The sequence below is a fragment of the Lepisosteus oculatus genome, chromosome 2 (genome assembly GCF_040954835.1).
Source record: "Lepisosteus oculatus isolate fLepOcu1 chromosome 2, fLepOcu1.hap2, whole genome shotgun sequence".
Taxonomy (NCBI): domain Eukaryota; kingdom Metazoa; phylum Chordata; class Actinopteri; order Semionotiformes; family Lepisosteidae; genus Lepisosteus; species Lepisosteus oculatus.
Window position 1 is genome coordinate 29,350,806 of NC_090697.1, and position 23,596 is coordinate 29,374,401.

General features: G+C 57.0%; 1 protein-coding gene across 8 annotated transcripts in view; it reads right to left on the reverse strand.

The window, feature by feature from the left end:
• Positions 1 to 21,491, reverse strand: part of LOC102686394 (CAP-Gly domain-containing linker protein 4) — a 34,057-nt gene extending 12,566 nt beyond the window's left edge. For 2 of the 8 annotated variants that reach the window (XM_069199147.1, XM_069199145.1), the window contains exons 1-7: positions 15,748 to 16,071; positions 13,040 to 13,186; positions 10,684 to 10,823; positions 10,060 to 10,153; positions 8,144 to 8,305; positions 2,302 to 2,420; positions 690 to 911 (exon numbers count right to left, since the gene is read on the reverse strand). In XM_069199147.1, the coding sequence (XP_069055248.1) occupies positions 690 to 911; positions 2,302 to 2,420; positions 8,144 to 8,305; positions 10,060 to 10,153; positions 10,684 to 10,823; positions 13,040 to 13,186; positions 15,748 to 15,796 (933 nt within the window). In that variant the 5' untranslated portion in view covers positions 15,797 to 16,071. Of the gene's footprint in view, positions 1 to 689; positions 912 to 2,301; positions 2,421 to 8,143; positions 8,306 to 10,059; positions 10,154 to 10,683; positions 10,824 to 13,039; positions 13,187 to 15,747; positions 16,078 to 20,504; positions 20,647 to 21,360 lie in introns of those variants that run through there. The other 6 variants (XM_069199148.1, XM_069199149.1, XM_069199143.1 and 3 more) reach the window with 5 other exon arrangements.
• Between the last annotated feature and the right edge of the window lie 2,105 nt (positions 21,492 to 23,596).

Genomic DNA, 23,596 nt, shown 5'->3' on the forward strand with positions numbered 1-23,596 from the left:
CTGTACCCCAGGGCTCCCCAGACCCCCAGTCCTCCAGCTCCCTGTACCCCAGGGCTCCCCCGACCCCCAGTCCTCCAGCTCCCAGACCCCAGGGCTCCCCAGACCCCCAGTCCTCCAGCTCCCTGTACCCCAGGGCTCCCCCGACCCCCAGTCCTCCAGCTCCCAGACCCCAGGGCTCCCCAGACCCCCCAGTCCTCCAGCTCCCTGTACCCCAGGGCTCCCCAGACCCCCAGTCCTCCAGCTCCCTGTACCCCAGGGCTCCCCAGACCCCCAGTCCTCCAGCTCCCTGTACCCCAGGGCTCCCCAGACCCCCAGTCCTCCAGCTCCCTGTACCCCAGGGCTCCCCCGACCCCCAGTCCTCCAGCTCCCTGTACCCCAGGGCTCCCCAGACCCCCAGTCCTCCAGCTCCCTGTACCCCAGGGCTCCCCAGACCCCCAGTCCTCCAGCTCCCTGTACCCCAGGGCTCCCCAGACCCCCAGTCCTCCTGTTCCCTGTACCCCAGGGCTCCCCAGACCCCCAGACCCAAGGGCTCCCCCAATCACCAGTCCCCTCCACCCCCCAACCCCAGGGCTCCACAAACCTCAGGAGACCCCCAGTCCTCTGACTCCCAGCCCCCAGTCTGCCCCAGGATGAGCAGCACGAGGCTCTGTCAGAGCGGGCCCCACGCCCGGCCCTTCTGTCCCTCGCACCTTCTGGCCAGCGATGACCACCCGGTCCCCCAGGCGCAGCCCCAGCGCGGTCAGCAGGCTCCTGGTCCTGTCGGGCTGCGGCGAGGCGAGGCCAGCCTCCTGAGGCAGGGCCTCCCGCAGCAGCTGCCTCAGCTCCTTGGCCAGAGCTGCAGCGTCGGCCATCTCCAGGGGCATGTCCAGCGGCTCGGGCACCACGTCCACCGGGCACTGCCCGCGCTCGTTCTGGCAGGGAGAGAGGAGGCACCCGTCACCAGCCGACACACGAGCCAGAGTCCCACTGCTGCCTCAGCACCACTGCAGGCAGCACCGCTACACCCACACGCGACAGCTTCGTCATCGTCATGGTCATCATCATCATCAGCGCAGTCATGCAACGCCTTCGTCATCGTCATCAGCACCGTCATGCAACGGCTTCGTCATCGTCAGCACCGTCATGCAACGGCTTCGTCATCATCATCGTCATCAGCGTTGTCATGCAACGGCTTCGTCATCGTCCTCAGTGCTGTCATGCAACGCCTTCATCGTCATCGTCCTCAGTGCTGTCATGCAACACCTTCGTCATCGTCCTCAGTGCTGTCATGCAACGCCTTCGTCATCGTCCTCAGTGCTGTCATGCAACACCTTCGTCATCGTCCTCAGTGCTGTTCTTCCTCATCTTCGACAACAGGAATAACCAGGTATCTCGACACGTGCAGAACGACACCCCAGTCCCCCCCCCACTGACACTAGAGGCTTACTGCTGGAATCAAGTACTGTTCTTTTGGGGTGACTGGATCTCGCCGTCTAAGCAAAGCAGAGTTAGGTCTGTAATCCAGTCCACCACAACAAATTATCTCACCTATCCCATCACAGCTCATCTGCCCTGTCTACGTGTAACAGGCTCCACGCAGAAGCGCTGTGTCTGACTGAAGGCTGCAGCTCTGTGCTGCCCTCCAGTGCTCACACTCTGAAAGTGCAGCTGCAGAGGAAAACGAGCAGCACCTGGTTGATGATTTTCAGACCTGAGAGAACTGCAGTTATGATACATCACTGTTTATCTCACGGTGTGTGGGAAATTTAAATAAAGCGCTGTTCTGATCTAAACTGCCACAAGCATCTGTGTCAAGCATCTGCCTTAAACACAGAGATTCAAACTTAAAACAATAATTCAGAATCACCCACTAGGAATAACCTCATTCATTCTCTTCAACAATGAATTTATTTTCACAGGAGCAAAAGATTTCAATAGAAAGGTCTTCCTCAAGTCATTTTTCATTTCTGTAATAGAGTAATAGGAGGGTGGAACAAGCTTTCCAGCTGATACCCAGGTGGCTGAAGCTGACACCCTGGTTTCTCTCAACAAACAGCTGGATGAGAACCTGGGATTTAATAAACTACTAATTACAACAGGGGCCAGATGGGCCACATGGTTTCCTTTTGCTTGTAAACCCGTATTTGTTAACAGAGCTGAAATGTCCACATTGTCTCACAGTAAAGCCACTCCCCTCCTATCTCCTGCCTCCATGAGCGAATGTGTGAGACCACGCTGTGCTGAGTGTGTTGGTGCGTGCTCTGTTTTGTGCCCGGTGCTCTCCTGGCAGAGAGCGCAGTGATGCCCCCGTGCCCCTCTCACCCGGAAGGCAGGGTTGGCGCCGAGCTCCAGCAGGCACCTGACAGCTGACACACACAGGTTGGAGGCGGCGATGTGCAGGGGCGTGCCGAAGTTGAAATCGCTGCAGGTGGCATCCACCTCTGTGACAGCACAGACAGGGGACAGGGGACAGGGGACAGGGGACAGGGGACAGGGGACAGGGGACAGGGGACAGGGGACAGGCCGACATCATGACAGTAGGGCTCCACTGCGTGGCACTCAGAACTCAGCTGCCTAGATTGCTGGGAGAGGGTATTTAAAGTGTACTTACAGCCTTTGCCAGAACAGGGAGCTCAATAATGCACCGCAGCATGTGCATGTAGCATGTAAGCGTGTTCTGCAGTACCTGTGCATGCATCTCGGCCCATGACATGGTCTGCAGTGCCTGTGTGTGTGTTCTATGTTGCCTGTCATGGTTAGGGCGGGTGTGCGTGTGTGTGTGTTCCATCTTGCCTGTCAGGGTTAGGGCGGGTGTGTGCGTGTCAGGGTTAGGGCTGGTGTGCGTGTGTGTGTGTTCTATCTTGTCTGTCAGGGTTAGGGCGGGTGTGTGTGTGTCAGGGTTAGGGCGGGTGTGTGCGTGTCAGGGTTAGGGCGGGTGTGCGCGTGTCAGGGTTAGGGCGGGTGTGCGCGTGTGTCAGGGTTAGGGCGGGTGTGCGCGTGTGTCAGGGTTAGGGCGGGTGTGCGCGTGTGTCAGGGTTAGGGCGGGTGTGCGCGTGTGTCAGGGTTAGGGCTGGTGTGTGCGTGTCAGGGTTAGGGCGGGTGTGTGCGTGTGTCAGGGTTAGGGCTGGTGTGTGTGTGTGTCAGGGTTAGGGCGGGTGTGTGCGCGTGTGTCAGGGTTAGGGCGGGTGTGTGCGCGTGTGTCAGGGTTAGGGCTGGTGTGTGTGTGTGTCAGGGTTAGGGCTGGTGTGTGTGTGTGTGTCAGGGTTAGGGCTGGTGTGTGCGTGTGTGTCAGGGTTAGGGCTGGTGTGTGCGTGTGTGTCAGGGTTAGGGCTGGTGTGTGTGCGTGTCAGGGTTAGGGCGGGTGTGTGCATGTCAGGGTTAGGGCTGGTGTGTGCGTGTGTGTCAGGGTTAGGGCGGGTGTGTGCGTGTCAGGGTTAGGGCTGGTGTGTGTGTGTGTCAGGGTTAGGGCTGGTGTGTGTGTGTGTCAGGGTTAGGGCTGGTGTGTGCGCGTCAGGGTTAGGGCTGGTGTGTGCGTGTGTCAGGGTTAGGGCTGGTGTGCGCGTGTGTCAGGGTTAGGGCGGGTGTGTGTGTGTGTCAGGGTTAGGGCTGGTGTGTGCGTGTGTGTCAGGGTTAGGGCTGGTGTGTGCGTGTGTCAGGGTTAGGGCTGGTGTGTGTGTGTGTCAGGGTTAGGGCTGGTGTGTGCGTGTGTGTCAGGGTTAGGGCTGGTGTGTGCGTGTGTCAGGGTTAGGGCTGGTGTGTGTGTGTGTCAGGGTTAGGGCGGGTGTGTGCGTGTGTCAGGGTTAGGGCGGGTGTGTGCGTGTCAGGGTTAGGGCTGGTGTGTGCGTGTGTCAGGGTTAGGGCGGGTGTGCGCGTGTGTCAGGGTTAGGGCTGGTGTGTGTGTGTGTCAGGGTTAGGGCTGGTGTGCGCGTGTGTCAGGGTTAGGGCGGGTGTGTGCATGTCAGGGTTAGGGCTGGTGTGTGCGTGTGTGTCAGGGTTAGGGCTGGTGTGTGCGTGTGTGTCAGGGTTAGGGCTGGTGTGTGCGTGTGTGTCAGGGTTAGGGCTGGTGTGTGCGTGTGTGTCAGGGTTAGGGCTGGTGTGTGCGTGTGTGTCAGGGTTAGGGCGGGTGTGTGCGTGTCAGGGTTAGGGCTGGTGTGTGTGTGTGTCAGGGTTAGGGCTGGTGTGTGCGTGTGTGTCAGGGTTAGGGCTGGTGTGTGCGTGTGTGTCAGGGTTAGGGCTGGTGTGTGCGTGTGTGTCAGGGTTAGGGCTGGTGTGTGTGTGTGTCAGGGTTAGGGCTGGTGTGTGTGTGTGTCAGGGTTAGGGCTGGTGTGCGCGTGTGTCAGGGTTAGGGCGGGTGTGCGCGTGTGTCAGGGTTAGGGCTGGTGTGCGTGTGTGTCAGGGTTAGGGCGGGTGTGCGCGTGTGTCAGGGTTAGGGCGGGTGTGTGCGTGTCAGGGTTAGGGCTGGTGTGTGTGTGTGTCAGGGTTAGGGTTGGTGTGTGCGTGTGTGTCAGGGTTAGGGCTGGTGTGTGTGTGTGTCAGGGTTAGGGCTGGTGTGTGCGTGTGTCAGGGTTAGGGCTGGTGTGTGCGTGTGTGTCAGGGTTAGGGCGGGTGTGCGCGTGTGTGTCAGGGTTAGGGCGGGTGTGCGCGTGTGTCAGGGTTAGGGCGGGTGTGCGCGTGTGTCAGGGTTAGGGCGGGTGTGTGCGTGTCAGGGTTAGGGCTGGTGTGTGCGTGTCAGGGTTAGGGCTGGTGTGTGCGTGTGTCAGGGTTAGGGCTGGTGTGTGCGTGTGTGTCAGGGTTAGGGCTGGTGTGTGCGCGTGTGTCAGGGTTAGGGCTGGTGTGTGTGTGTGTCAGGGTTAGGGCTGGTGTGTGCGTGTGTCAGGGTTAGGGCTGGTGTGTGTGTGTGTCAGGGTTAGGGCTGGTGTGTGTGTGTGTCAGGGTTAGGGCTGGTGTGTGTGTGTGTCAGGGTTAGGGCTGGTGTGTGCGTGTGTCAGGGTTAGGGCTGGTGTGTGCGTGTCAGGGTTAGGGCTGGTGTGCGCGTGTCAGGGTTAGGGCGGGTGTGTGCGTGTGTCAGGGTTAGGGCTGGTGTGTGCGTGTGTCAGGGTTAGGGCTGGTGTGTGCGTGTGTCAGGGTTAGGGCTGGTGTGTGCGTGTGTCAGGGTTAGGGCTGGTGTGTGCGTGTCAGGGTTAGGGCTGGTGTGCGCGTGTCAGGGTTAGGGCTGGTGTGTGCGTGTGTCAGGGTTAGGGCGGGTGTGTGCATGTCAGGGTTAGGGCTGGTGTGTGCGCGTGTGTCAGGGTTAGGGCTGGTGTGTGCGTGTGTCAGGGTTAGGGCTGGTGTGTGCGTGTCAGGGTTAGGGCTGGTGTGCGCGTGTCAGGGTTAGGGCTGGTGTGTGCGTGTGTCAGGGTTAGGGCTGGTGTGTGCGTGTGTCAGGGTTAGGGCTGGTGTGTGCGTGTCAGGGTTAGGGCTGGTGTGTGCGCGTGTGTCAGGGTTAGGGCGGGTGTGTGCGTGTCAGGGTTAGGGCTGGTGTGTGCGCGTGTGTCAGGGTTAGGGCTGGTGTGTGCGTGTCAGGGTTAGGGCTGGTGTGCGCGTGTCAGGGTTAGGGCTGGTGTGTGCGTGTGTCAGGGTTAGGGCTGGTGTGTGTGTGTGTCAGGGTTAGGGCTGGTGTGTGCGCGTGTGTCAGGGTTAGGGCTGGTGTGTGTGTGTGTGTCAGGGTTAGGGCTGGTGTGTGCGTGTGTCAGGGTTAGGGCTGGTGTGTGTGTGTGTCAGGGTTAGGGCTGGTGTGTGCGCGTGTGTCAGGGTTAGGGCTGGTGTGTGTGTGTGTCAGGGTTAGGGCGGGTGTGTGCGTGTGTCAGGGTTAGGGCTGGTGTGCGTGTGTGTCAGGGTTAGGGCGGGTGTGTGCGTGTCAGGGTTAGGGCGGGTGTGTGCGCGTGTGTCAGGGTTAGGGCTGGTGTGTGTGCGTGTGTCAGGGTTAGGGCTGGTGTGTGTGCGTGTGTCAGGGTTAGGGCGGGTGTGTGCGTGTGTGTCAGGGTTAGGGCGGGTGTGTGCGTGTCAGGGTTAGGGCTGGTGTGTGCGTGTGTGTCAGGGTTAGGGCTGGTGTGTGTGTGTGTCAGGGTTAGGGCTGGTGTGTGTGTGTGTCAGGGTTAGGGCTGGTGTGTGCGCATCAGGGTTAGGGCTGGTGTGCGTGTGTGTCAGGGTTAGGGCGGGTGTGTGCGTGTGTCAGGGTTAGGGCTGGTGTGTGCGTGTGTCAGGGTTAGGGCTGGTGTGTGCGTGTCAGGGTTAGGGCTGGTGTGTGCGCGTGTGTCAGGGTTAGGGCGGGTGTGTGCGTGTCAGGGTTAGGGCTGGTGTGTGTGTGTGTCAGGGTTAGGGCTGGTGTGTGCGCGTGTGTCAGGGTTAGGGCTGGTGTGTGCGTGTGTCAGGGTTAGGGCTGGTGTGTGTGTGTGTCAGGGTTAGGGCTGGTGTGTGCGCGTGTGTCAGGGTTAGGGCTGGTGTGTGTGTGTGTCAGGGTTAGGGCGGGTGTGTGTGTGTGTCAGGGTTAGGGCGGGTGTGCGCGTGTGTCAGGGTTAGGGCTGGTGTGCGTGTGTGTCAGGGTTAGGGCGGGTGTGTGCGTGTCAGGGTTAGGGCGGGTGTGTGCGCGTGTGTCAGGGTTAGGGCTGGTGTGTGTGTGTGTCAGGGTTAGGGCGGGTGTGTGCGTGTGTGTCAGGGTTAGGGCTGGTGTGTGCGTGTCAGGGTTAGGGCTGGTGTGTGCGTGTGTGTCAGGGTTAGGGCGGGTGTGTGCGTGTGTGTCAGGGTTAGGGCGGGTGTGTGCGTGTCAGGGTTAGGGCTGGTGTGTGCGTGTCAGGGTTAGGGCTGGTGTGTGCGTGTGTGTCAGGGTTAGGGCTGGTGTGTGCGTGTGTCAGGGTTAGGGCTGGTGTGTGTGTGTGTGTCAGGGTTAGGGCTGGTGTGTGCGTGTGTGTCAGGGTTAGGGCTGGTGTGTGTGTGTGTGTCAGGGTTAGGGCGGGTGTGTGTGTGTGTCAGGGTTAGGGCTGGTGTGTGTGTGTGTCAGGGTTAGGGCTGGTGTGTGTGTGTGTCAGGGTTAGGGCTGGTGTGTGTGTGTGTCAGGGTTAGGGCTGGTGTGCGCGTCAGGGTTAGGGCTGGTGTGCGCGTGTGTCAGGGTTAGGGCTGGTGTGTGTGTGTGTCAGGGTTAGGGCGGGTGTGCGCGTGTGTCAGGGTTAGGGCGGGTGTGTGCGTGTCAGGGTTAGGGCTGGTGTGTGCGTGTCAGGGTTAGGGCTGGTGTGCACGTGTCAGGGTTAGGGCTGGTGTGTGCGCGTGTCAGGGTTAGGGCTGGTGTGTGCGTGTCAGGGTTAGGCTGGTGTGTGCGCGTGTGTCAGGGTTAGGGCGGGTGTGTGCGTGTCAGGGTTAGGGCTGGTGTGTGCGCGTGTGTCAGGGTTAGGGCTGGTGTGTGTGTGTGTGTCAGGGTTAGGGCTGGTGTGTGCGTGTGTCAGGGTTAGGGCTGGTGTGTGTGTGTGTCAGGGTTAGGGCTGGTGTGTGCGCGTGTGTCAGGGTTAGGGCTGGTGTGTGTGTGTGTCAGGGTTAGGGCGGGTGTGTGCGTGTGTCAGGGTTAGGGCTGGTGTGCGTGTGTGTCAGGGTTAGGGCGGGTGTGTGCGTGTCAGGGTTAGGGCGGGTGTGTGCGCGTGTGTCAGGGTTAGGGCTGGTGTGTGTGCGTGTGTCAGGGTTAGGGCTGGTGTGTGTGTGTGTCAGGGTTAGGGCGGGTGTGTGCGTGTGTGTCAGGGTTAGGGCGGGTGTGTGCGTGTCAGGGTTAGGGCTGGTGTGTGCGTGTGTGTCAGGGTTAGGGCTGGTGTGTGTGTGTGTCAGGGTTAGGGCTGGTGTGTGTGTGTGTCAGGGTTAGGGCTGGTGTGTGCGCATCAGGGTTAGGGCTGGTGTGCGCGTGTGTCAGGGTTAGGGCTGGTGTGCGCGTGTGTCAGGGTTAGGGCTGGTGTGTGTGTGTGTCAGGGTTAGGGCGGGTGTGCGCGTGTGTCAGGGTTAGGGCTGGTGTGCGCGTGTGTCAGGGTTAGGGCTGGTGTGTGTGTGTGTCAGGGTTAGGGCGGGTGTGCGCGTGTGTCAGGGTTAGGGCTGGTGTGTGCCTGTCTCAGTCCGGGTCCTGTTCTGCGATGCCCGTGTGTGACAGACTCACCCCCGGGCCGGCAGGCCTGCAGCACCACCCGGATGAGCTGGGGGACGTCGAAGTAGGAGGCGTAGTGCAGGGGGCTCATGTTGGTCCAGCGGGAGCGCAGGCAGGGGTCAGCGCCCAGGGACAGCAGCTGACTGGCAAAACTGGCAGCTGTGTCTGCATCTCCTGCAACACAGACACGCCGACACCTCAGGGACACAGCTCCTGTACCCACTGTCCCACACAGACACCTCAGGGACACAGCTCCTGTACCCACTGTCCCACACAGACACCTCAGGGACACTGCTCCTGTACCCACTGTCCATCACAGACACCTCAGGGACACTGCTCCTGTACCCACTGTCCCACACAGACACCTCAGGGACACTGCTCCTGTACCCACTGTCCCACACAGACACACACAGTGCTCCTGTACCCACTGTCCCACACAGACACACTGACACCTCAGGGACACAGCACCTGTACCCACTGTCCCACACAGACACACTGACACCTCAGGGACACTGCTCCTGTACCCACTGTCCCACACAGACACACACAGTGCTCCTGTACCCACTGTCCCACACAGACACACACTGCTCCTGTACCCACTGTCCCACACAGACACACACTGCTCCTGTACCCACTGTCCCACACAGACACACACACTGCTCCTGTACCCACTGTCCCACACAGACACACACAGTGCTCCTGTACCCACTGTCCCACACAGACACACACAGTGCTCCTGTACCCACTGTCCCACACAAACACACACAGCTCCTGTACCCACTGTCCCACACAAACACACACAGCTCCTGTACCCACTGTCCCACACAGACACACACAGCTCCTGTACCCACTGTCCCACACAGACACACACACAGCTCCTGTACCCACTGTCCCACACAGACACACACAGCTCCTGTACCCACTGTCCCACACAGACACACAGTGCTCCTGTACCCACTGTCCCACACAGACACACACACACTGCTCCTGTACCCACTGTCCCACACAGACACGCACACTGCTCCTGTACCCACTGTCCCACACAGACACACACACACTGCTCCTGTACCCACTGTCCCACACAGACACACACACACTGCTCCTGTACCCACTGTCCCACACAGACACACACACTGCTCCTGTACCCACTGTCCCACACAGACACACACACAGCTCCTGTACCCACTGTCCCACACAGACACACACACAGCTCCTGTACCCACTGTCCCACACAGACACACACACTGCTCCTGTACCCACTGTCCCACACAGACACACACACTGCTCCTGTACCCACTGTCCCACACAGACACACACACTGCTCCTGTACCCACTGTCCCACACAGACACACACTGCTCCTGTACCCACTGTCCCACACAGACACGCACTGCTCCTGTACCCACTGTCCCACACAGACACACACACTGCTCCTGTACCCACTGTCCCACACAGACACACACTGCTCCTGTACCCACTGTCCCACACAGACACACACTGCTCCTGTACCCACTGTCCCACACAGACACACACTGCTCCTGTACCCACTGTCCCACACAGACACACGCACTGCTCCTGTACCCACTGTCCCACACAGACACGCACTGCTCCTGTACCCACTGTCCCACACAGACACGCACACTGCTCCTGTACCCACTGTCCCACAAAGACACGCACACTGCTCCTGTACCCACTGTCCCACACAGACACACACACTGCTCCTGTACCCACTGTCCCACACAGACACACACACTGCTCCTGTACCCACTGTCCCACACAGACACACACACTGCTCCTGTACCCACTGTCCCACACAGACACACACTGCTCCTGTACCCACTGTCCCACACGCACAGGTCAACATGCCCCCTCACTGCTCTACAGTCACGTGATCATTGTCCCCTCCCGGAGACGGCCGGGCCGGACTCACCGATTCCCGGCGCCCCTGCCTTGCAGGTGTAATGGAGCAGGGTCATGTCCGTCAGGCCGTCCCGGTCGTTCACTCCACAGCCGCGCTTCAGGATCTGCAGGCGGGACACAGGGGAGCGGGGTCAGCATGGACGCAGACTGGGGGTTTGGACACCCTAAAAAGTCTTCATTCATGTCAGAGGTGAGGGGTGGTAGTGGACCCAACTCCAGACTAGGCCTTTGAAAAGGTCTCTGGCACCACTCAGATGGCTGATGGGAAACTGGGCCCTTCCTGGACACACTGACAGCTCTGTTCACTCTGCTGGTTTGTGTTCAAAGAGTGTGGACTTTCTGAAAGCCTCCCGTTATTACCCCTCAGTTGGGCTGTAGTGGCTGTTTTATCCACAGCCACTACAGTCTGTACCCACTCACACAGCTGGGTCTTTACTGGGGCCATCAGAGAGAAGCACCTGGCTCCAGGGTACAACAGCTGTGCCCCAACCAGGATTTGAACCCGCAGAGGGGAGAGAACAGTGTGTCCCTTTGACACAGCGCTCTCCGTGTGATGATGACGAAGGGGCGACCAGCCAGGCAGCGATGAGGAGAAAGACAGTGACCAGGCCCAGAGGAAGGAGACTGCACCCACCTCGTTCCCGATCAGGCTGATGTTCTGCTGGACCTGGGGCACCCACTGGCGCAGCACGGCGAACAGCTCCGGCACCGAGGTCCGCGGGTCCAGCAGGATGGCCCGGCACTTCGGCTCGTTCGGGTCGAAGAAGGAGAACTCTGGAGAGGACAGAGCAGCAGGCCAGGTCAGGCTCTGTTCCACCTGTAGATTTCTGAACGTGACGCCATCAAGGCTAGGAGATGCCACAGGGGTAAATATTTAAGTGGCCCAGAGGGTTTGTAATCTAGGAGCCCTGCTGCAACTCAGGAGACACACATCCGGGTCTCCTGTGTCTCTGTGGAGGTCCAGCCCGACACTGTCCTGCCCCTATCACTCTGCTGCTCCTCCTGCGATCAGAGCACAGGCACTGCAGAATCGTCATGTGATCAGAGCACGAGCACCGCAGGATCCTCCTGTGATCACCGCAGGTCTGCGATCAGAGCACGAGCACCGCAGGATCCTCGTGTGATCACCGCAGGTCTGCGATCAGAGCACGAGCACCGCAGGATCCTCGTGTGATCACCGCAGGTCTGCGATCAGAGCACGAGCACCGCAGGATCCTTGTGTGATCACTGCAGGTCTGCGATCAGAGCACGAGCACCGCAGGATCCTCGTGTGATCACTGCAGGTCTGCGATCAGAGCACGAGCACCGCAGGATCCTCCTGTGATCACCGCAGGTCTGCAATCAGAGCACGAGCACCGCAGGATCCTCCTGTGATCACCGCAGGTCTGCGATCAGAGCACGAGCACCGCAGGTTCCTCCTGTGATCACCGCAGGTCTGCGATCAGAGCACGAGCACCGCAGGTTCCTCCTGTGATCACCGCAGGTCTGCGATCAGAGCACGAGCACCGCAGGATCCTCGTGTGATCACCGCAGGTCTGTGATCAGAGCACGAGCACCGCAGGATCCTCGTGTGATCACCGCAGGTCTGTGATCAGAGCACGAGCACCGCAGGATCCTCCTGTGATCACCGCAGGTCTGTGATCAGAGCACGAGCACCGCAGGATCCTCCTGTGATCACCGCAGGTCTGAGATCAGAGCACGAGCACCGCAGGATCCTCCTGTGATCACCGCAGGTCTGCGATCAGAGCACGAGCACCGCAGGATCCTCGTGTGATCACCGCAGGTCTGCGATCAGAGCACGAGCACCGCAGGATCCTCGTGTGATCACCGCAGGTCTGCGATCAGAGCACGAGCACCGCAGGATCCTCGTGTGATCACCGCAGGTCTGCGATCAGAGCACGAGCACCGCAGGATCCTCGTGTGATCACCGCAGGTCTGCGATCAGAGCACGAGCACCGCAGGATCCTCCTGTGATCACCGCAGGTCTGCGATCAGAGCACGAGCACCGCAGGATTCTCCTGTGATCACCGCAGGTCTGCGATCAGAGCACGAGCACCGCAGGATCCTCGTGTGATCACCGCAGGTCTGCGATCAGAGCACGAGCACCGCAGGATCCTCGTGTGATCACCGCAGGTCTGCGATCAGAGCACGAGCACCGCAGGATCCTTGTGTGATCACTGCAGGTCTGCGATCAGAGCACGAGCACCGCAGGATCCTCATGTGATCACGGCAGGTCTGTGATCAGAGCACGAGCACCGCAGGATCCTCATGTGATCACGGCAGGTCTGTGATCAGAGCACAAGCACTGTAGCAGCTCCTCACATGATCACTACAGGCTTGCAATCAGATCATCTTTGCTTGATCACGGCAGGCCTATGATCAAGCTATGAGCACTTAGCACTTTGGCCCTAAAAGGGACAGAAAATCAGCTTCCCCAAGCAGCAGAAAACTGTAAGATTGTAAGAATGTAACCACCAGACACTGGGACAGGCTCAGACTTGGCAGGATCTAGGATAACCTGACATAGATGCTTGCATGTTAGGAATACTTCCATGGGCACAGAAGTTCTGCTGGTGAAAATGAGCACATTCCAGGGTTTTTGGGCTCATTCTGATGTGGCACCTCTCCACTTCAAACTAAAGGAGGCAGCTGTGAAGAGGGCTGGAATCCAGCATCCCCCGTTCTCAGCAGGATGACCCACTTCAAGCCTCAGGAGCTCTTAACCTGCACCTTGCACTAATGAAGGACACCAGCAAGTACCCGCAATTAATTTAATTATTCGATCCCCCCTGCCTCTGAAGATATTCCAGTCCAAGGTTACAAGCTTGGTTAACATGGAGAGGACTGGGAGCTGGTAAAACCTGGACTGGATCCACAGAGAGATCTGGGAACCATGAGCCTGCAAGCTGGTAAAACCTGGACTGGACCAGCCTGCGGAGCAAAGACCCATAGACTGGTTCTGTCTGGTTGGGCGTCAGTGTGCTACTCACCGCAGTCCGAGGGCATGGGTGCGGATGCCACCTGGTGAACAGTGGGCCTGTCTGTGCCAGGGGGCGAGCTGCTGAGTCTGTCCAGGGCAGAGTCTCCCTCCGACGACGGATCCCGGACATCTTCCCTTGTCATCTTCCTCACAGCACCTGAGAGGGACACGGGGACACTGAACCTCACTTGAGGACACTGTACCCACTGGGGGGGGACACTGGGACACGTTGGGGTATACACTATCCCACTGGGGACTCACTGAACCACACTGGGGGACACACAGACGCACTGGGACGCTCAGACAGGTTATATACCGTTACAGCTTTGGGTGACTTGAGAAGTCTCTCTCAGATTTTAGATAAGGTTTTAGACATTGGGAAGAGTAAACACATCTAACTCCAAAGGAGAGAGGATGTTTGCCGACGACTGGGGGTCCCTTGAGCAGAAACAATAGTAAAGGTGATCTTGGTATTCCTAGGCAAGTTGTGGATTAATGATCGCAAAGGAGCAGGGCAGAAAGACACAGTATCTGTTCACCTTAAGAGCACAGGAGGAGAGAGAAGAACAGGGGGAAGAGGAGAAACAAGGGGAGCAGAGAGAAGAGAGAGGAGCTGGAACTTGAGGCTTGCGCCAGGCGAGAGCCCCTACTTCATGATCATCCAAATCAAACCTGACTGGAGCGAAGTATTTGAACCCTGTTAGAACGTGCTATTCTGTATTTTTTAGGGAACTTGGGTTTCCTGGGTAAAAGATACCTCAGTTAGAAACATCTTTCCTGATAAGGGGGCATTTTATGGATATGGATATAGGCTCCTATTTATTTTGGGGCATCCACAGAGAGAGATAGGTTTAACCGCAGGTTGCTCTGTATTTAGTTAGAAGGCAGCTCATCTCTTGTGTGGCCTCGACAGGTGCTTAGTGCTTAGTAGCGGTCTGGGGTTTTCTGGGTGACCAGAATGTTTGGCCTCTGAAACGCCTTGTCTGTAAAGAATGTGTTTAAAGCAACATGTTCTGTTGTGTGTTGTGTCATTGTTTGAAAATATCTGTCCAGCCCCACCCGTAACAATAGAATGTAACTTGGCGTGTTGTATGTTTTGTGTCTCGTGTAGGTTATTGCAATAAATATTTGTTTAAACCAAGTGTCTCTGGATTATTACTCCTCGACAAAGCTGTGTCAGAGATGGAAGAATTCACGTGCCTCTGGTTGTACCGGCCGCTCGCATACAGAAATCACTTACAAGTCGGGGATTATAAATAATTATTTCACCGCTCGGTCAATTCCTGATTTTCACCAGTTTTGTAACAATATAAACATCGTAACGCGAGCGATGGTTTAAATCTTGGGGTGCAACGGGGCTCCTGACATCCATACTCCACACGCCAACAGCAGGGGGCGCACCTCCCATCTCAAAGCGAACACCAGCGTGGCTCGCAGTCACTGGACAACATCACCCCTAACTCAACACGGGACCCCTGACACAACACCCAGCCTTGAGCCCTGCGCTTCCCACAACTCCGAGGCAGTGCCAGCAGGCCAGGCCAGGCCAGGGCAGGGCAGCTCCCCTCTTGACATGAGAGCGACGTGATCATGACAGGGCTCCCGGGCAGCAGCAGCAGCAGTCCCGGCCCCCTCACTCAGGAGGGATGCGCCCTGTTCCTGCAGCACACGAAGCAGGACAAACTGGAGTCCTCGCAGAGCGACCGGCGGGACGCTCGGGGCCCCACGCCAGGAGGGGACGACCGGGGGGAACACAGTCCAGGTCATGCCAGTACAGCTCTCTGAGCCCGAGAGAAGGAATGAGAGAGCGAGGGAGAGGAAGTTTAACACAGGGCTCCGCTTCTCTATCGTTCCGGTTATGTCAATATTAGCTGACGGATCAGCAGACAGAGCTGTCTTGATCCCAGAGTCCCGCCGCTCCTCCTGTTCTTCCACAGTCTGCGAACAGCTGCGCGGTCACCTGGCCTGCGAGAGGGGAGGGTGCAGGAGAAGGACGAGAGAGAGGAGGAGGAGGGGGGGGGAGGACAGCCCCCATCGTAAAGCACTTCACTGTCAGAGACCAGCACAAAGATACACAAATCCTGCAGCACACACACTCCACAGACGCAGATATATTTTATTTTACTTCTATTTTTTGTCTTGTTCCATGTTAATTTTATTTTATTTGCTTTGGCAACACTGATTGTACCCATTGGTCATGCTAATAAAGCACCTTGAATTGAATTGAATATATTACAGTCACCGGCCCGCGACCGGCAGGGCAGGACGCTCAGGGCTTAAGACGGGCAGAGCGCCCCCAGAGTCGGGCCCCCCTCAGCGCAATAACCGCACAGTGCTTATTTACCTGGCGGGGCAAGGCCAGCCACCAGGCGAAACGGGGTTTTGTGAGCAGACCAATCTGGGCACCTCCCAGCACCCCGGATCCCCCAGAGCACTGTGGGGAACTTCGGGAGCCTCAGGAGGCCTTGGTCTCCGTCTGACACGAGCAGGGCTCGACACACACCTCTGCCAGGCTGCCCCGGGAGCAACACCACAGCGAGGCGCCGACAGCTATCCCACAATGACACGGGTAAAGCACCGCCCAGAGAAGAGAGCGTCCCGGCAGCAGAGAGCAGACAACAGCACCGGGCAGGACGAGCGGGTCAGAGAGAGGACAGGGGGAGGAGGCAGGGTGAGGGGCAACAGACACAGGCAGAGACAAGCGGGAGTCTCACTCACGGTCACCGTCGCCCGGGGAGAGTTCAGGAGTGGCCGCTGGGTCCCCCATGCCAAGTGACCAGAACAGGGAGAGGCGGAAAACGGGACAGCACCTCCTCTCTCTCCTGCTCCACTGTGATCCCCAGCCAGCGGGCTGGCTATTTACAGCTCAGGCAGCCTGCGCCGGCCGTCCCACTCCCTCGTCACATTCTCCTGTCAATCTACACGTCTGTGCACCACAGCACACGCACAGGCCTGGCCACAGACGCAGAGCACTGGCACTGAGCCCCTGAGGCGGGGGGCACGCTCGCTGCTCGTACAGGGGGGGCAGTGTCCGGACTGTAGTGTGCAAGACACTAGCTCCTGCCATCTCTAGCAAAAGGTCAGGCATGTGAGCCGAGCTAAAAATACACTCATTTTACAGTGCCCAGGACACAGGCACCACTCTCCACACACACTGGAGATCAATAGACAGGCGGCACAGTGCCCAGGACACAGGCACCACTCTCTACACACACTGGAGATCAATATACAGGCGGCACAGTGCCCAGGACACAGGCACCACTCTCTACACACACTGGAGATCAATATACAGGCGGCACAGTGCCCCGGACACAGGCACCACTCCTTACACACACAGGAGATCGATATACAGGAGGCACAGTGCCCAGGACACAGGCACCACTCCTTACACACACAGGAGATCGATATACAGGAGGCACAGTGCCCAGGACACAGGCACCACTCTCTACACACACAGGAGATCAATATACAGGCAGCACAGTGCCCAGGACACAGGCACCACTCCTTACACACACAGGAGATCGATATACAGGAGGCACAGTGCCCAGGACACAGGCACCACTCTCTACACACACACAGGAGATCAATATACAGGCGGCACAGTGCCCAGGACACAGGCACCACTCTCTACACACACTGGAGATCAATATACAGGCGGCACAGTGCCCAGGACACAGGCACCACTCCTTACACACACAGGAGATCAATAGACAGGCGGCACAGTGCCCAGGACACAGGCACCACTCTCTACACACACAGGAGATCAATAGACAGGCGGCACAGTGCCCAGGACACAGGCACCACTCTCTACACACACAGGAGATCAATAGACAGGCGGCACAGTGCCCAGGACACAGGCACCACTCTCTACACACACTGGAGATCAATAGACAGGCGGCACAGTGCCCAGGACACAGGCACCACTCTCTACACACACTGGAGATCAATATACAGGCGGCACAGTGCCCAGGACACAGGCACCACTCCTTACACACACAGGAGATCAATATACAGGCGGCACAGTGCCCAGGACACAGGCACCACTCCTTACACACACAGGAGATCAATATACAGGCGGCACAGTGCCCAGGACACAGGCACCACTCTCTACACACACTGGAGATCAATATACAGGAAGCACAGTGCCCAGGACACAGGCACCACTCCTTACACACACAGGAGATCAATATACAGGCGGCACAGTCCCCAGGACACAGGCACCACTCCTTACACACACAGGAGATCAATATACAGGCGGCACAGTCCCCAGGACACAGGCACCACTCCTTACACACACAGGAGATCAATATACAGGCAGCACAGTCCCCAGGACACAGGCACCACTCTCTACACACACTGGAGATCAATATACAGGCGGCACAGTGCCCAGGACACAGGCACCACTCTCTACACACACAGGAGATCAATAGACAGGCGGCACAGTGCCCAGGACACAGGCACCACTCTCTACACACACTGGAGATCAATAGACAGGCGGCACAGTGCCCAGGACACAGGCACCACTCTCTACACACACTGGAGATCAATATACAGGCGGCACAGTGCCCAGGACACAGGCACCACTCCTTACACACACAGGAGATCAATATACAGGCGGCACAGTGCCCAGGACACAGGCACCACTCCTTACACACACAGGAGATCAATATACAGGCGGCACAGTGCCCAGGACACAGGCACCACTCTCTACACACACTGGAGATCAATATACAGGAAGCACAGTGCCCAGGACACAGGCACCACTCCTTACACACACAGGAGATCAATATACAGGCGGCACAGTCCCCAGGACACAGGCACCACTCCTTACACACACAGGAGATCAATATACAGGCGGCACAGTCCCCAGGACACAGGCACCACTCCTTACACACACAGGAGATCAATATACAGGCAGCACAGTCCCCAGGACACAGGCACCACTCTCTACACACACTGGAGATCAATATACAGGCGGCACAGTGCCCAGGACACAGGCACCACTCTCTACACACACAGGAGATCAATATACAGGAGGCACAGTGCCCAGGACACAGGCACCACTCTCTACACACACAGGAGATCAATATACAGGAGGCACAGTGCCCAGGACACAGGCACCACTCTCTACACACACAGGAGATCAATATACAGGAGGCACAGTGCCCAGGACACAGGCTATAAGCAGGAACATCTCACCTGTGCTGTGACTGGTAGCTCAGGGCCGTACAGGACCTCTCCTTACAGGCCACAGTTTTCCATCATCTAAGCTCTTAACCACATAACATCATCGTTCTCCTTTACTACAGCACACGATCTTCAGAAAGCAAACAGGAAAATCCAAACCCACAATACACAACAACAAACAGATTCAAAACCAGTCAGACAGGATCGCTGTCACCAGCACAATGAACAATTACAATGAAAGCCCAGCCCTGGGGGCACTTCTGGAGGAACCCCAACACCTCCATACCCAGCCCGGACCGGACCGGACCCTCAACCCCTCCCCCTGCCTGACCCGAGACTGACAGAGACGAGCACATCCGCTCAAGTCCTCCTGTCCGCGACACAGGCCCCGTGCCAAACACATGGAGTAATTCAGGCAGAGCGCCAGAGTGAGCGACGTGCCCGGCTCCTGGTGAGAACGCCCCAGCCACACGCCTGTGCTCCACACCGGGGACAGCTTACTTTTCTTGTGAAGGTGCCTCAGCATCGCGTGACCCTGCGGCAGGAGAGCCCTTCACAGCCGCCTGATCTCCTCCACAGCCACACGCCAAGGATAAAACAGGACGCCCATCAGGACAGTCAGGTTTACTTTGTAACCAAATCGAGTGCTGTCTGCAACACTGGAACAGTCCAGCTGCGCAGAGCCTCGTGCAGGAGAATAGCAGCTCAGAGACACCCTGTCAGAGCAGTCCAGCTGCGCAGAGCCTCGTGCAGGAGAATAGCAGCTCAGAGACACTGTCAGAGCAGTCCAGCTGCGCAGAGCCTCGTGCAGGAGAACAGCAGCTCAGAGACACCCTGTCAGAGCAGTCCAGCTGCGCAGAGCCTCGTGCAGGAGAACGGCAGCTCAGAGAGAGACTGTCAGAGCAGGCCAGCTGCGCAGAGCCTCGTGCAGGAGAACAGCAGCTCAGAGACACACTGCCAGAGCAGTCCAGCTGCGCAGAGCCTCGTGCAGGAGAACAGCAGCTCAGAGACACACTGCCAGAGCAGTCCAGCTGCGCAGAGCCTCGTGCAGGAGAACAGCAGCTCAGAGAGACTGTCAGAGCAGTCCAGCTGCGCAGAGCCTCGTGCAGGAGAACAGCAGCTCAGCGACACACTGTCAGTGCAGTCCAGCTGCGCAGAACCTCGTGCAGGAGACCAGCAGCTCAGAGACACTGCCAGAGCAGTCGAGCTGCGCAGAGCCTCGTGCAGGAGAACAGCAGCTCAGAGACACACTGCCAGAGCAGTCCAGCTGCGCAGAGCCTCGTGCAGGAAAACAGCAGCTCAGAGAGACACTGCCAGAGCAGTCCAGCTGCGCAGAGCCTCGTGCAGGAGAACAGCAGCTCAGAGACACACTGTAAGAGCAGTCCAGCTGCGCAGAGCCTCGTGCAGGAGAACAGCAGCTCAGAGAGACTGTCAGAGCAGTCCAGCTGCGCAGAGCCTCGTGCAGGAAAACAGCAGCTCAGCGACACACTGTCAGTGCAGTCCAGCTGCGCAGAACCTCGTGCAGGAGACCAGCAGCTCAGAGACACTGCCAGAGCAGTCGAGCTGCGCAGAGCCTCGTGCAGGAGAACAGCAGCTCAGAGACACTGCCAGAGCAGTCGAGCTGCGCAGAGCCTCGTGCAGGAGAACAGCAGCTCAGAGACACTGCCTGCTCCCGAGAGAGAGACAGAGGGACACACATGCAAACAAGCAGCAACTCTGGGGACACAAAAATCCACACACACTTGGACACACCCAGGGACACAAATGCACTAGTACACACCCAGAACACACACGAATGTGACCGTCGGCACACATGGGCAGCCAAATAAAGAAACCCACACACACAGATCGACAAATAAACACAAGGACACAGACTCACAGACACAGAGCGACACACTAACTCAGGCATACACGCAGACACACAGGGAGAGTATCTCACAACAGCTGTGCCCTGCGAGAGATCGGGCCGGTCCAGTCACAAACCAATCACCCCCTCTGCACAAGACTGGCATTAAGATTATTTTCAATTATGCATTTTTATGATGCATTTCAACCTTTGTTAAATATATTTTGTTCTTCTTACGTGTACATGTATTTCCCGACAATTTCTCCTTAAAACTCATCAATTTAGTTAAACTATTTTTCTCCTTGATAGACAGGTAGGTTACGTCATTAGCTCAGCAGTACTGCACTCGCGCCTGTGTAATTAAAAAGCAATTTCGAGAGAGGAGTGCTTGAGACACTTTTAATAATCATTATATGCAGCTATAATGCAAGCACGATCTTACCCGGTCCGGCTAGGCACAGCTCTCAAGCCACTGCGATGGCGCTATGAGTGATCCGGACCCGGCTGGCCGGACCTTGAGATCAGTAACCGGATTATCAGCGCGGCGGCCAGCCGGCCCACGCGCAGCACTTGTTTAGCGGCACGCCCCCCTCGCGCAAACAAATCCTGACAGACAGCACGGCAGGCCAATCAGACAGCGCTGCAGGGTGCGTGGTCTGCTCCAGCCAATCGCAGGAGCCACAGAGCGGCCAGGGGGCGTGTGCAGCGCGGTTAACCTTTAAGGGGAGATGCATCAAGTTGCAAGTTTTTTTTTATCGCTCTGGTGAGGAAAAACGTGTGACCAAACAGAACGCAACTTTATTTTGTACATCACGTATTTAAAATATTCGAGCAGTGCAGGAGGCTTTTCCCCGCACCGAACAACAAGCCCTGGGCTCTCAGGAATGTTTAATCACTCACAACTGATCCTACTTCTGAATAACAACCGACCTCGCTCGCACCAGCGCCGAAGTCTAGCTAGCGAATCGTGACCTACAGTAGATTGCAGGTGCGTCGCTGCCCCGCTCACTCTCCGGCACCAGGAATAACCCGACCTCACAGCCGACAGAACTAGCACAGCAAATTCCCAACTTCTCAGCGCCCCTACTCAAATAGCAGGCTCTCCGCCTGCAGCACATTTTTATTCACAACCCACCTGTGTTTGCTGACAAACCTGCGCTCCTAGCTTTAAACCGGCGAACAGCCTCCATTTGAAGACGCGTTAAATGGGAATTAAGCTTACCGGCGACACGATAAAATAAACAGCTAAATATTGCAAACATGCACGCAGTCACTACTATTAGTCGTTAAATGATTACCTCTGTCTGCAGCCGCTTCCTAGCTGTCGTCTCAGGTAGGCTCGGTGCAGACGCCGGAAACCATGTCGCTCTGCACGAATTAAATGTTATTACAGACACCGCAAAACGACCACAAGACCGCTTCCGAGCGGCGCTGTGACGTCAGAGCGCGCGTCCCCGGCACCAACGAGGGGTGGGGGGGGGAGGCTGCCCGCAGGAGCGCGCCCCGCTAGATGAACGAGGTTAATAGGGAAAGGCTCTGTCAGGTAGCGGTGTTAGTATAGTTACATTCGTTTAAACTTTTTTTTATTCCTTTTAAGACCAGAAATGCATTTTTCTTTCAACTGAGTCGATGTGTAACTCATATACCACCTTTTCCATGAAGAGCTATATCTACCCTGCGGCTCACAGCTGGCAGCCCACTGAAGCTCAGCAGGTGTGAGCCTGGCCAGTACCTGGATGGGAGACTCCTGGAAAAACTAAGGTTGCTGCTGGAAGAGGTGTCAGTGGGGCCAGCAGGGGGCGCTCACCCTGTAGTCTGTGTGGGTCCTAATGCCCCAGTATGGTGATGGGGACACCATACTGTAAAAAGGCACCGTCCTTCGTATGAGATATAAAACCGAGGTCCCGACTCTCTGTGGTCATTAAAAATCCCAGGGCATTTCTCAAAAAGCCAAATGCCCCTTTGACCTTTACCAGTCTTGGCCTCCTAATAATCCCCATCTCTGAACTGGCTTCATCACTCTGTTCTCCTCCTCACTGAGAGCTGGTGTGTGGTGAGCGTTCTGGCGCAATATGGCTGCCGGTGCCTCATCCAGGTGGGGCTGCACACTGGTGGTGGTGGAGGGGAGTCCCCATTACCTGTAAAGCGCTTTTGAGTGGAGTGTCCAGAAAAGCGCTATATAAGAGTAAGGATTTATTGTTATTATTAAGTGCACCGTCTCAAAGATCTGGGTACTGTCTGGCTGCAGGGCAACAGCAAGGCTGGAGTGAATACTTGGTGAGGCTCATTGTCACCTTTTCCCTTTGAGAGCTCAGAGGAATCGGCTTCAACTGCACAACCGGATAGCACGTTCCACGCACTTACTACTCTTAGTGTAAAGGGTGCCCAGCCCCTGTCCTGGGAGTGTCTAATGCTCCAGTACGTGAAGAGCTGGGGAAGCTATTAAACCGGTCCTGTTAAGGCAGTCAGCAGCTGTTTTAACTCATTAAGACCTAAGCTGAAATGAAACCCTACTGTCCTCCAAGGACCAGGATTAAAGACACAGCCCAGGTGTACAGAGTGATTTCAGTCCCAAATGGCCATCCTGCTGAACTGAAATTGATTTGTGATATTTTTTCTTTTATTTCGAAGGTTCCGAAGTAGCTCCTGGACTGTACACAGAGCTCGACCAGTGACTGAGGAGCAGAAGCTGTCTGTCCTGTGTCCTCCCCTTGAGACACTCCCAGCAGGACTGGCCGCCCTGCTTCCTGAGTCTTCCCCAGCCTGTCCAGCAGTCAGCTGACCCCCACATTCCTACAGCCTGCGCGATAGTCTCACTGTCAGCGGCTGCAGGGTCCGCTGGTCTCACTCTCGTCAGGGTGGTCATTTCCCTGCTCAGGGTCTTAGCCTGGAACCTGGAGGGCTGCAGGTTCAAAGCCCAGGTGAGACACAGCTGTTGCACCCTTGAGCGAGATACTGTACTTCAGTAGACTTCATGCTGCTCCAGTGAAATAGTGTTCGCCTGTAAGTCGAGTAAAGCAGTGACAATACGTGGAGACGTTTGCGTCATGCTGAAAGGAAAAGAAAAGCTCCACAGCCAAAACACTGTCTCTTTTCTTGTCCTTTCAACATGGAATAAACCTTTACCTGTTCCTGTGCAGCCTGCGCATACTGAAGCAGCTACCTGCTTGAACTGCAGGAAATAATACATGTGGTCCTCATCAGCATAGCCAGCATAAACTATGTGGTCATCCTCCTGGAGAGTCGCTGGAGCTTTATCGTGCTGGCAGGTGTCCTGAGAAGAGGAGTCTTGGCTTTGGAGAGAAGGCAGCAGGGGTGTGCGAGGAGAGGGGAGGGTTAAGGGTAAATCAGGCCTCTCTCTGTGGGTGGTGTTCTGGACTTACAGTGCCACCTGCTGGACACAGTGGGAATTACAGGGGAGGGACTGCCCTGTCTGTCTCTTGCATCACAACAGAGATCAGATCACTTTATTGGCCCTATACAATTTCTTGCTTTAGGGATTTGTCTTTTCGCATACCCCAGCTTGCTCTCCAT